Here is a 13,015-nt window from a genome sequence, read left to right as displayed (position 1 = left end):
AAGCAGTGAAAATGATTGCTGATGATTCATTCTAACTACTTGACCTTCTGACCTCTTTTACAGATATATGACCAAGATGGGACACTACAGCACTTTATTGATGGTGGGGAACCCAGTAAGTCAAGCTGGATGAGGTATATTCGATGTGCAAGGCACTGTGGGGAGCAGAACTTAACCGTAGTCCAGTACAGGTAAAGTGTGTTTCAGTTTATTCTCCGAATATCTGTTTATTTTACAAAACTGTAAGGAGCTGAACTTACTGGGGTGGATCTAAACATGCCCTTTGAAAAAGGGAGGGCTTCCTCTGATGTAGCACTAGATGGTTTTGTGAGAATAGGCAACTGAATCCCAGTGATGAGCTTCTGTTTGTAGAACACATTACAATATCTACAACCACAAGGGTTTGTACAACATTTCAAAATGGGAACTTCTGCTAAGTTGTGCCAAGTCTTCTGCTAGTTCCATTTTGCAGAGCAGTGCCCCTGCAATCAATTTCTTCTTTTGGTATATCTCTGGCATATGTCCATTGTCCACTTTACATAAAAAGGTCTGGCCTGGTCTTATTTAGACAGAGGAATTCACATTTAAGCCACAAGCATAACAACATAAAATGACCTAAAGTTCATTTAATCTAACTTCCTGTTTCCCACTGCGGCCCATCATATATTTCTAGGAAGCCCATAAGCCTAAAGGCAACTGATTTGCTCCTCATTACTAGCGGGAAGGTAAACGGCGTTTCCGTGTGCGGCTCTGGCTCGCCAGAGCAGCGATGTCATGCTGGCCACGTGACCCGGAAGTGTCTCCGGACAGCGCTGGCCCCTGGCCTCTTGAGTGAGATGGGCGCACAACCCTAGAGTCTGTCAAGACTGGCCCGTACGGGCAGGGGTACCTTTACCTTTAACTCTCTCAGAAACTGGAGCTAGCATTTAGCTATCATGGCTAATCCTTACTAAAGGATTTGTACCCCCAAAATGTGTCTCATTCCCTTTTATAGTCCTTTGTAAGAGTAACTCCTTGCCATCAACTAACTGGTTTCACATAATATGCTTTTCTTACTTGCTTTCTCAAAATGAATACAGTGAAGTGGCAAGAAAACAACATGTGTGACTTCTGAGACACATGTGTTCCTGAGCTCTCTTATTGCAAACTGACACCACACCCTCCAGAGTGCTGTGGATGTTGGAGGACTGATACCTGCAATATATGTCCCTTCTGTACAGCTTTTAAAGGCATAGTACCACTCACCCGGCTGCCAAAGTTTACCTTGAAATCTGGAGCCAAAAGCCCAATTTTCCAAAAACAGTGCATGCTGCTTATTCATCTTTCAAATGCTACGACCACTTTGGTCTGAAAATATTGGAGCAGTCAACTTTATCCACAGATAATCAGATATTTTGTGGGATAGCACCTGCCTGCAAAGAAGACCAGAGTCTATAGTCAGCTAAGGAACCAACATGAGAAGTTGATTTGGGATATATAAGGTGACTATGAGCTCACATTTACAGTCAAAACTGCTTATTAAATGTGCTGCGTAAATATAGGGGCTCTCAATGATAAATAACAGTTTGGCCCTACTGGACTTTTTAGCAGTATGAAGGAATGGCCAACTTGGAAACTGCTACATTAGCTTATTCTTTTAAAAAATAACCTCAAGCTTTAATCTTTTTTGTGTTATTTATTTTATTTTAAAAATCACATATGAAAAAGGGGGAAACATTGTAGTTTTTGTAGTATACACCCAGTTTCATAACTAGATAATCATCAAATTATATTTCTTTGGGTTAACCATCAAAATAGACAAAAGCAGTTCAAAGAGGGGGGGAAACACTTGTCAGTTTGTGTCACTAATCCAAGTGCAACAACAGAGACTTATATTTTTAAAAGAAGTCAACAACAATTGTTCTGAATGTCAGCAAAACAGTATTAAATTGGTAAATCAAAGAATTGTTTATGAGATCATAAAGAACACTTTGACTAGTAGTCAAATTTTTTTTCCTGTCATGAGCATTTACGTAAAGTCTTCATACTTAGATTTTGCCCTGATGCAGATTTGAAGGCCTGTATATGTTTATCCACGAGGCCTGTATATGCTCATCCATGTGACACTTCTACCTACCAAAAAGGATGCATGTGTAAAGTTGTCCTTTCCATTGAAGGGACCACAGATAGCCCTTGCAGACAAGGGAGGTATTTACATCCATTTACACCACTACGTCTGCAGCAAATCACTGGATCACTATGTGTGTGCATATTTGCGTACATGCAGATTAAAATCTCAAGCAAAATGAGACCATGAGAAAGTCATTACACATCTGTCAATATTAAGTGGATTTTACAATTCTCCTTTCATGATGGAGCTGTTCCTTAGAGTTCCCTCTGTTGATCTGTTTTCGATTACTTTAGATCTTTTAAAAATGAACTACAAAAACACAATTAAAAAAACAGCAATTGGCATCTATCACCAGGGACCACGTCCAAGTGTAAGAAAATAGAAAAGTTGGACACTGAAAAACCGTCTTAATTTTTTATTGTGCATGGACGTCTTCCTCACTGAAAGTCAGCTGTTTCAAATTCATTCTGTTATGATTTGTAATATCTAAATGGAATTTTCTTCAAAGCCCTCTTGATTGATTGACCCTTAGCTGAACGTTTTGTTTTTATTTTGAAGCTGACAATAATGTTTGTTGGCATGTGTTCTGCTTCAACTGCGTTGGGACGCCACAAAGCTATCTTTATGAGTCATCCAACCACAATACTAAATACATGTCAGCAAAGGAAATATTATCCGAAAGAGGAAAAATCCCTTTGATGTACTTCAGCATGCAGAGATTTCTGCAAGTTTTGGAAGCTCTATATGCTTGTAAGGAATCGTGTATGCTTACACTCCCCACCCCCCCTTTTTTGGCCTACTCCAAGCCTTAGAGACCACCCATTGCTTGAAAACAGTTCAGCTCTTTCAGCAGCAAAGTGTGTCATTGGGTTTTAGCACATTCATTTGCTGGGCTGCTATGTTTATGTTAGGTGAAGCCAAACAGAGAGATTAAAAGTTACAAGGGTGAAGTACAAAGTCGACTCATTTTTTATTTTTTTTTTAAAGTCAGGAGATGCGGGTGATTTATAGCACTGCCCTGATTTTGATTTTTATGTAATGGTGGAAAGAATTAATAAAATGTACAGCTTGGGTGGAAATAGATGGAGGGGTAGGGAGAGAGGGCAGGAAAGAGACGGAGGCAGGAGTTTTTGTCAGATATTCATAGAATGTTGGGAAAAAGCATTATGCTTAGCCAGCAGTGCCCTCCTGAGACAGGGTGGCAGTAAGCGAGGAAAATAACAAGATAAATGAAATTTTTGCAGCTGCTTGTAAAATATTGAGAATCTGCACTTTTTTATTGATCTTTATGATCCTGTTGCCAAGAGCCACTTTGCGGTGACAAAATATGTTGACAAGTGCATATCTCACTGCCATGAAAAATGTGGTTAAGGATTCTCCTTATGTCGGCAGTGTTATACAAGAAACAAATTGCACCGCTACAGCCAATTCTTTATAGAGAGGCTAAATTTAAGGCCTACCAACCCTGCACACTTTTATCTCAAACTTCAGGCTAATATTTGTAGCAATTCTTCATTGCAGAAACCAGTGGAGATTCAACTTTTTTAAAAGTCCATTTATGTCTCCACACTTTACACAAGATAATGTAAAAAATTGTCATTTCTTACCACAATGACTGTATAATTCGGGTAGGCAATATTTCAGCCAGAATGGAAAGCTTGTCTTGTATTTATTGAATTACTATCCATCTCATATAAGTATGTTTTACTTTACTATAACTGGCTTCAGCGACAGCCACTCCACAGTTATTTTTATTTTTATTATTTTATCTCCTAAAAGCCTGGTCTCACATTGGTTTTACCAGCATGTGGGGTTTCATATAATTGTTGACTGATTTTTATGTATCTGCTTAAACAAATTTTGAATCTCAGCTCCGTGATAAGATATTAGCTAAACAAAAATATGGATTTACTGGTGAATAGGTAAATGGGTAACTGTTACTACAACCATGGGTTTAGTGGTGAGCCATGCTTAAGCCAAGTACAGACATTAGGTGGTAATGCTAGGGAAATATACCCAGGAATAAGCTGCACTGAAATCAGTGGGAATTTCTTCTTAGTAAATATAGATAGGATTGTACTGCATGTACTTTCATTGTGTCTATTATTTTTTACAAAGGTGTATCAAAAGCAAAATAAGATTCCTAGATTTTTTTCCTTCTTTGGACTTAGTTGGTTGTCATTTATGTTCATCCAATATTTGTGATTCTTATGAAATAGCAATGCTTCCCCTATTCGTACTCTAGGGGTTGGGTGGGGAGAGATATGTTCCTTCATTCTTTTATTTACAATATTTCTATACCACCTTTCATCGAAAGATCTTAGGGCATGGGACAATAAATGCCAATAAAAAACAGAGTACATAAACCAGCAGTAAAACAGTCCGCCGTAATAAAATCAGTCACAGTTTCCAAACACCTATCTAAAAGTAACATCAACATAGATGCCTGTTGAATTTTGGGGTAGAAGGAACTCCAAAGCTGGGGCGTCACCAAGGAGAAGGCCTCACCCAGTGTAACTGCATATTAATTTATTAAAGTTATATACCACCTTTCAAACTTAAAAGGTTCATAAAAATTCACAGTAACCACAAATATCACAAAAGGATGCAATCCTATGCATACTTACAGAAAAGAAAGTTATTGAAGTAAGCCCCACTTTGGAGCTTACTTTGAGGAAACATTCCTAGAGTGGACTTCAATTTTCTATAGAACTGTATGTTCATATTCAGCAGAGGTTAGCTAAAGCTTTGAGAAATGTATTTCTGTTCTAGGATAAAAGCAGTGTAAAGAAATGTCAAGGTTCTTAGTAACATTTTTATTTTAGATCTAAATCGTTTGTTTACTGTTTTAGGGACAAAGAAAACTAGCTTGTCTATGGCAGAAGTAGACTTCAGGCTTGTGGGATCTACTTTAGATTTGGGGTTCTTTTTTAGGGGTGTTGGTGTTGGTTTTATATTATCAGAACCCAAAGTCCCCCAGGCATTTAAACATTTCATGGAAATGTGAAATATTCTTCCATCATGGCAATCATTTTCTCTACAAGCATATTTTAAGGATGCTGTGCCAAAATTATATATTTGTATTCATCTACATATTCAGAGTTCAGATGGCTTTTGCTTTGAAATACAATGCACTTTGTTTTTATGCTTTACATGGGCGCCACTTAGAATTCTTTCATCCATCTGTCCATTTATTCATTGTATTTGTGCATTGTCTTCTGACAAAAACAAACCAGGGCAACCTCTGTCTATGTAAAAATAAATACAAATACGTATATATTAGGGTTTTTAAAAAATGATTTATAGTAGCTACCTTCCACGCTTGTCACAGGCTAGCTGCTTATACCAGCTCTTTTCATACTTCTAGCTACAGTTAAAACGGCTTGTGCCTTTTCTCTTCTTCCCCTCAGGACAAGTTAGTTCTTCCTTAAGCAATCTTGAGATAGTAAGTGGGGTATAGAAGGGGCCAGCTCTGCTAGAACCACTAGGATCTGTATGGAGGGCAGCTTTCACTAGGCTTTTCTCTCTCTTCCACTGATGAGTGGATGCTCCTGAAGAATTATTGCCCAACCATTCATTCTTTCTCCCTTTGCTTGTTATGACCAGGTCAAATATATTCTACAGAGCTTGCATGGATATTCCCAGGGGCACAGAGTTGTTGGTCTGGTATAATGACAGCTACACATCTTTCTTTGGAATCCCGTTACAGTGCATTGCACAAGATGAGAACTGTAAGTATCTTATTTCATCTCCGTATACGTTGGTTTCACAGTTTGTTACTACAATTAGTTCTTTGTTCTCCTTAAAATATGTGCAGATTTAAATACGTGAACACTCAGTTTGCATTAAATTATTGTGAATTTTTCCAATTTAGAGATCCATTTTAAGACACTAAGAAAAAACTCTTGACTTGGTAGGGACAGAATTGAACTAAACATAGACTCCAGGAATGAAGCTCGGGCTGTTACTCAAAATGGCACTGCTCTGAAAACTGAAAAATGGAAAAGTAGTCTGTAGATTGAAATAATAGACAAAACAATTAAAGTGGCTACAGAAAAATGTTTTATGGAAATCTTTTGGAACCATGTTATGATGGATAATCCACATCAAGCAGAGTCCTTGAGTCCATAGCACAATGAAGGTTGTTAACCATCACCAGTTTCCCATGCCTTTGTTGAGAGCAGTGATCAGCAGAGGGTGCAGAATTTATGTCTTGGTCCAAAGTATACTAATTGCAGTATGGCACATACTTCACCCTCCATATAGCATTAAAATATATTACTTACCCCCTGTATTTCATGCAGAGTTATCACTGTCAGCATCTTTAAACCTCCACCATATGATTAGATAATTCACAGAGATTTTTTTTAAATTTTGAAACTGCTTATGGACCCACCTGTAGTGCTGCTGCCCCTCAGAGGGTGAAACCCAGGCAGCAACAGGTGCAAAACAAAACAGACAGCACAATGTTGTAGGATTAAAATTGGCTACAACTTTTATTGCTTTCAGATATAGGTTGGCTTTGACTCACGCATTGGGTAAATATCCATTTTCATCAGGCCTGTCCATACTGTCAAAAACTTAATTGCTGGGTGTGGGATAACATGGTCACCAAGGTGTTCCATTGCTCCACAACACTTATCTTCCAGAGGACATGATTAACACAGGCTGGTCCTTCCACACGCACAGCCACTGCTCACGTTTTAGGAGCTCTGACCTACAATGATGGTGATTGTTGGGGACTTTTTGTGTAGTCTCTTTACGTCAGAGACTAGGGTAATGTTGACGCTCTTCCAGGTGGTTGGATCATTTTACCCAACTGCAGGACCACACATCAGGGGAGCTGCATCTTGCTATTTCATGCTCCAGCTTGGCCACGTTGGCCCATCCATGTCATCTTGGCCCTGTCTGGAGACCCAGCTGTGCACTTGCGTAGACTTTTGCTCCTTGCCCACAAATCCAGGCGTTCTTGGAAGGGGTACCTGAAAGAGAGGAGTTACCGTATTTTTCGCCCTATAAGACGCACTTTTACCCCTACAAAAATGAAGGGGAAATGTGTGTGCGTCTTATGGGGCGAATGCAGGCTCCTTGGCTTCAGCGATAGCAACGCGAAGCCTCCAAAGCCTGTGCTCTGGAGGCTTCGCGTTGCTTCCGCTGAAGCCAGCAGAGTCTGCTCTTTGAGGCTGGCGGTGGGGAAAGCAGCACTTCCCCCATGGCCAGCCCCAGAGGATGGGGGGCAGCGACCCGGGTTGGAGGCTGGCGGGGGGGGGAGCAGTGCTTCCCCCATGGCCAGTCCCGCAAAAGCCCACAGGAGGGTTGGAGAGTAGCGGGATGGCGTCGCACGCCTTCCCGCTACTCTCCAACCCGGGTTGGAGGCTGGCGGTGGGGAAAGCAGCGCTTTCCCCATTGCCAGCCCCAGAGGATGGGGGGCAGCGGGAAGGCGTGCGATGCCATCCCGCTACACTCCAACCCTCCTGTGGGCTTTTGCGGGAGATGGGGGAATTCCCCCACCTTCCGCAAAAGCAGGCAAAAGCTGTGCGCTCTTTAAAGGGGCTCCACGGCTTCTGCTGGCTTTTCTAGGAGGTGGGGGAATTCCCCCACCTCGTAGAAAAGCCTGCAGGAGCCGCACACCCTTTGAAGAGCGCGCCCCTCTTGGGGGTTTTTGCCCGAGGAGGGAGAAGGGACTGACTGGCCGTTTCACTCCCTTTTCCCTACTGGTCGGAAAGCCCATAGGAATCGCGCACGGCTCCTGTGGGCTTTTGCGGGAGGTGGGGGAATTCCGCCACCTCCCGCAAAAGCAGGGAGAAGGTCTTGGAGTAGCGCACAGGATGCGTGCAGCCTGTCCGCTGCTCCCAGAGCTGCGGGGGGGGGGGGAATCATATTTTTTTCCTTGATTTCCCCCCCTGAAAACTAGGTGCGTCCTATGGGCTGGTGCGTCCAATAGGGCGAAAAATACGGTACATGGAAAGATTAAGTGAGGGTTATCCAGGGCAAATGTACCCTTTGTATGATTCTGAGTGCCACCTGCCTAATGCCTTTGTAAGTTCTGGCCTGAGACCCCATTCAAAGGCTGATGTGGCTGCACCTATGCGATAAGGATGCCCTGTGGATTCTCCCAGGCTCCACCCCTCAGCTTGCTCCTGATAGACAAATTTGAACTTCGGGATTGTGGCCGGCCACCATGGTGAAGTCATTTTGCCCTCTGGGGGGAGGGCTGGCATCGCTGCCCACCTTCTGACTAGGTAAGTGGCCATTGTGTGGCATATTGGGTGGTGTCTGTCTGCTGACAGTATACATCCATAACTAGACCAGGGATAAGACCAATTTTCAATTATTCATTCTGCCGCCTGTAGCTCCCCTGCCCCAAATTGCTCTGAAGGGTTGGGTGACACTCTGGAGCAGAATTAAGGGGGAAATGGAGGACTACAGGTGGCAAGGGGAACCACCAAAAATTGCCTTCCTATTCAGCTCATGGATGTCTTGCATATGACCTGTAAATTGATTCAAAGTGTAAGACCTGATCCAAATATATTTGTGTCTAGGAGCTGAAGCCCCAAGGTCCCTGTGTCAGGGCTAGCCCCCTGTTGTTGGATCAGGCTTCCATGCATAACTCTTAGATTATTGGTAGTCATGCCCTGCTGTAACTAAGCCTGAGCATAAGCAACTGAAACATGCAGTGCAGTGATGTATTCTTAATGGAAGGGCAAGCTATAACAAAACAACAACTTATTTCTTGTTCCTTGCCCATATGACTGGGTTGCCCCAGCCACTCTGTGCATCTTCCAACAAAATATGAAGGGACAAAACAGAACATCAAATAATAAAAGCTTCCCGAAACCGTCCTGCCTTCAGCTGTCTACGAAAGGTCATATAATTGTTTCACCCTTTGACATCTGAAGGGAGATGCAACTTCCAAGAAGGCCCTCTGCATGGTTCCCTGTAACTTCACTTCTCAGAAGGAGAGAACCGCCCGAAGGCCCTTGGAGCTGGACCTCAGTATCCGGGCTGAACCATTGGGGGGGGGGTGGAGACGCTCCTTCCTGTATAGACGGCTCTATGTACATATAGGACAGATGGCCACCTATGTTCTGGCTAAGGAAGTGTGAAAAGAACATTGATATTATTTTACAGGAACTGATTTTATATCACTTCCCCCCTTTTGACAGATTACATTTGAAGGGTCCGAGCTGATTAAGCCTGCCAAATTGTTGACAAACAGGGTTTTGTGGGGGAACTAAAAGAAATTAATTTACCTCCAGAATCCATTCTTACCTTCATCAGGCCAACTAAAACTCCAAAATCCATGTTAATTTCATATTTTGAAGCAGGGGAGAAGCAGGGGTTTGTCTCTTGTTCTTCCTTTCCTAAATAATTAAAATAATTAAGACATGGTCAATGTGTGTTCTTGCTTGTACATTTTCTTTACATATTTGCAGCTTCACTGGCCTTGTTATGCTGGCAGGTGATGTCATCCAGACAGGCATTACAAAATGAGGCTGTCCTTAATGCTGCCTGAGAAGTGTTGAAGATTCCCGCCCACCCGCCCCCCACTTTCAGGCAGAGCAGTGGACAATTTTTTAAACAAATAAGTGTTTTAATTTTTGGAAAAGAAACCCTTCCCTGCTCTGCTTTAACAAATAATAATAATAATAATAATAATAATAATAATAATAATAATAATTTATCAACCAGAGCTCTTCAGTGAGCAGCAAGTAGCCTCACTTCTTGCAAAGCCTGGAGTAGAGAAACATAGAGACACACAGAAAAAACAGTGACAGAGCAACACAAGGCTTTGTGGTGTCTATGATCCAACTTGACAGGATTTATTGACACTGTGGTTCAGGGAATAGTAAAATTACCCCAAATTGTTATTTGGCCATAGCAAAAAGTGGTTGCGCACCCCTAAAATATGGCAATTAAAAAATGACAACTCTAAGAACAGCAGCAAACAGCCATAAAACTGGAGACTATCTCTGACTCCTGAGAAATCATTGATGCTATTCACTGTTCTCTATACCTTATACATTGTTCAAATGTGAAACTAAGTGCAATACCATTTTGTATGGAATAAATTATAGTGAATATAAATTTGCAAAAGAAGAAATAATGAAGGATGTGAGGGGTTTTCCCCTTCAAAGTAACTTTTCCTTTAAGCTAAATTTTAATGATCCTAGGGCCAAACTGGACATCACATTATTTACACGATTGTTACCTGAGTGAATATTTCTTTAAGTAACAGCAGTCATGAAATAACCTGATCTGGACTGGGACAGCTTCTAAATGGAGGGACCTTTAACCCTTTGCCCCTGATGTGGTCCCAGTCTGAAACAACACCCTCGTGTACCTGCTACTTGCTTCCTGTTCTAGTAATGCAAAATTGAATCTCCCATCCGCTTGTCAGTGCATTCTACACCTTAGAGTTATGTCACCTCATTCAGCTGCATGAGTAGACCAGGCCTGAGATCATTACAGTGGTACCTTGGATCTCAAACGCCTTGGTACTCAAACAAATTGGAACTCAAACACTGCAAACCTGGAAATAAGCCGAACATGCTCCATTTTGAGTGTTACACTTCCGATTTGAGTGTTACGCTGAGGTCTGTCTGTTTTTGCTATTTATTTTGCATTTTTGTGGCTTTTTTGTGACTGTGTGGAACCCAGTTCAGCTACTGTTTGATTGAGTGTGTGACTGCAGTACATTGTTTATTGCTTTCATTTTATGGATCAATGGTCTCGTTAGATAGTAAAATTCATGGTAAATTGCTGTTTTAGGGGTTGTTTTTAAAAGTCTGGAATGGATTAATCCATTTTGCATTACTTTCTATGGAAAGCGCGCCTTGGTTTTGGAATGCTTTGGTTTTGGAACGGACTTCCGGAAACAGATTAAGTTTGAGAACCAAGGTACCACTGTACTAGGTTGGCCCATTTAATGTGCATCTTTAGTAATAAATGCTTGCTCTAGTCAATAGGCAGAAGGTAGATATTTCTTTAATGTTAACTCAAATTGTTTTGGTTTTTTCCCTATCTCTGAATACTTCGTTATAAGAAAAACTTTCTCTTCCCCCACCCTCTTCTCTTAGTGAATGTCCCTTCAACTGTAATGGAAGCCATGTCAAGACAAGATACCGTGCAGCCATTTAACAAAAGTAGCAAACTACCCTCTGCCACTCCACAGCGGTCCATTGTATTTCCACAGACTCCGTGTAACAGGAATTTCTCTCTTCTGGATAAATCAGGCTCTATCGAATCAGGATTTAACCAGATCAGTGTAAAAAACCAGCGAGTCCTTGCGAGCCCTACATCAACGAGCCAACTAAATTCAGAGTTCAGTGACTGGCATCTTTGGAAATGTGGGCAATGCTTTAAGACTTTCACCCAACGGATCCTCTTACAGATGCATGTGTGCACACAGAACCCTGACAGGTAAAACATGGGCACTCTTTATTTCTATATCTTCTGATAGTAAGATCCATTTCTTTTTGCTTTATCAGGCTGTTAGCCTTTCCACCACCAGAGCATTATTAGGAGGAACCTGCACAATGCAATTCATCTGCTGCTGTACAAAACACATAGATAATGGTGGACATAGCTTGGCTTTATTATTTGGGGAAAAAAACACGGGGTACCTAAACACAGAGATAAGAGAAAATGACTAAGAATATAATCTTGGCTTGGTACATCTGTTAGAAAGGGGGAACAAAGTAGAAGGGAAATGTATGGATATCACAGAAGGAAAAAAGAGGTCAAGATAATTAAAAGTCATTCTGTCTCTGAAAGATAATATAACTTGCTGCTCAGCAGCTGTCATAGTCATCTCAGGGTTCACCTATAGTGTGCAATGTGTATGAACTTAATTAAGTACTAAGAGGTAATGAATTGGAATTTTTTGCTTAGTACTATTTTTCTTCGGAGCATGCAAAGCCATAAATCGTGCAAAGCTGTCAAAAGGAAATACCTACCCCACCAGTGATGTGGAGGAAAACAGATGCCACTTATTCAATAAACTAATATCCACACAGAAGAAAAATGTTGACTAGATACCTCAGAGTCAAAGTTGGTTTGAAAGTTTGTCAATACAGAATTTTATGGCCATGAACTGAGGATGAAATTTAGCTGAACAAGTGAATTAAAATTTCAGGTACTCTGACCAGTGCCCCAGTAGAGATAATGGAACTATTATTTATAAATCAAATCTGGTTTATTTGACAATCTTGATAGCTGGCAGCACAAAAGACGAAAATCAGATTAATTCAATAAAAAGACTGCTTCTGTTTTTGTCTTTTCCTTTAGCAGCAAAGAGATGCTTTAATAAAACAACTAACACTCCCGGAATAATCATTCAGGCTGCAATCCACGAAGTATTGCTGTGCAGGATCTCAGTGATGAAAGGGGACATTAATGGACTAGAATGGAGCTCTGGAAGACATAAGAGTTGTGCCAAAACTCTTCATCCATGTTCACGGATAAACTCAGAGCTCTACTACAACATTTCAGGAACTGTGGAAAACATGTAACCCACTTTCATCACTCTGCATCCTCAGTACATTTCAATGCAAATTTCATGTTGCTCTTGTATCACAGTGGTGGGGCACATTTTAGGTTTGCAGGTCTATTTTATTTTTTACTAAAACCCCAAGCTCCTTCAGCCAAGGCCAGGTGGAAAATAGTGGTTGAGCCACGCAGACTTACACTAAAAATTAAGAACTGGGGTTCTTCTGAACACATGTACAGCTCTAGATTTGGTAATTCATATCAGTAATCAGCATCAGAACTAAGCTCTTAAACATTTTCATGCAAAAATCTAGTCCTGGTTTTCTGCCAAGCATCCTTCCCCACCCCCAGTCTCTTATTGTTTTGGCATGGGGCAGGGGAGAAGCTTTATAGATGGGAGTTAGAAACCCTTGC

At 41.3% G+C, this 13,015-nt stretch overlaps 1 protein-coding gene across 9 annotated transcripts in view; it reads left to right on the top strand.

Annotated features, from left to right (window-relative positions):
- The window catches only part of PRDM6 (PR/SET domain 6), a 99,656-nt gene that overhangs the window by 64,832 nt on the left and 21,809 nt on the right, over positions 1-13,015 (top strand). For all 9 annotated transcript variants that reach the window (XM_083403996.1, XM_083404001.1, XM_083403998.1 and 6 more), the window contains 3 exons: positions 64-191; positions 5,717-5,841; positions 11,191-11,533. In XM_083403996.1, coding sequence (XP_083260122.1) covers positions 64-191; positions 5,717-5,841; positions 11,191-11,533 — 596 coding nt within the window. The remainder of the gene's footprint in view (positions 1-63; positions 192-5,716; positions 5,842-11,190; positions 11,534-13,015) is intronic.

This window comes from Podarcis tiliguerta (genome assembly GCF_965153285.1).
Source record: "Podarcis tiliguerta genome assembly, chromosome: 11".
In the NCBI taxonomy this organism is placed as follows: domain Eukaryota; kingdom Metazoa; phylum Chordata; class Lepidosauria; order Squamata; family Lacertidae; genus Podarcis; species Podarcis tiliguerta.
Note: the sequence above shows the minus strand (reverse complement) of the source record. Positions and strands in the feature narration are given on the sequence as shown.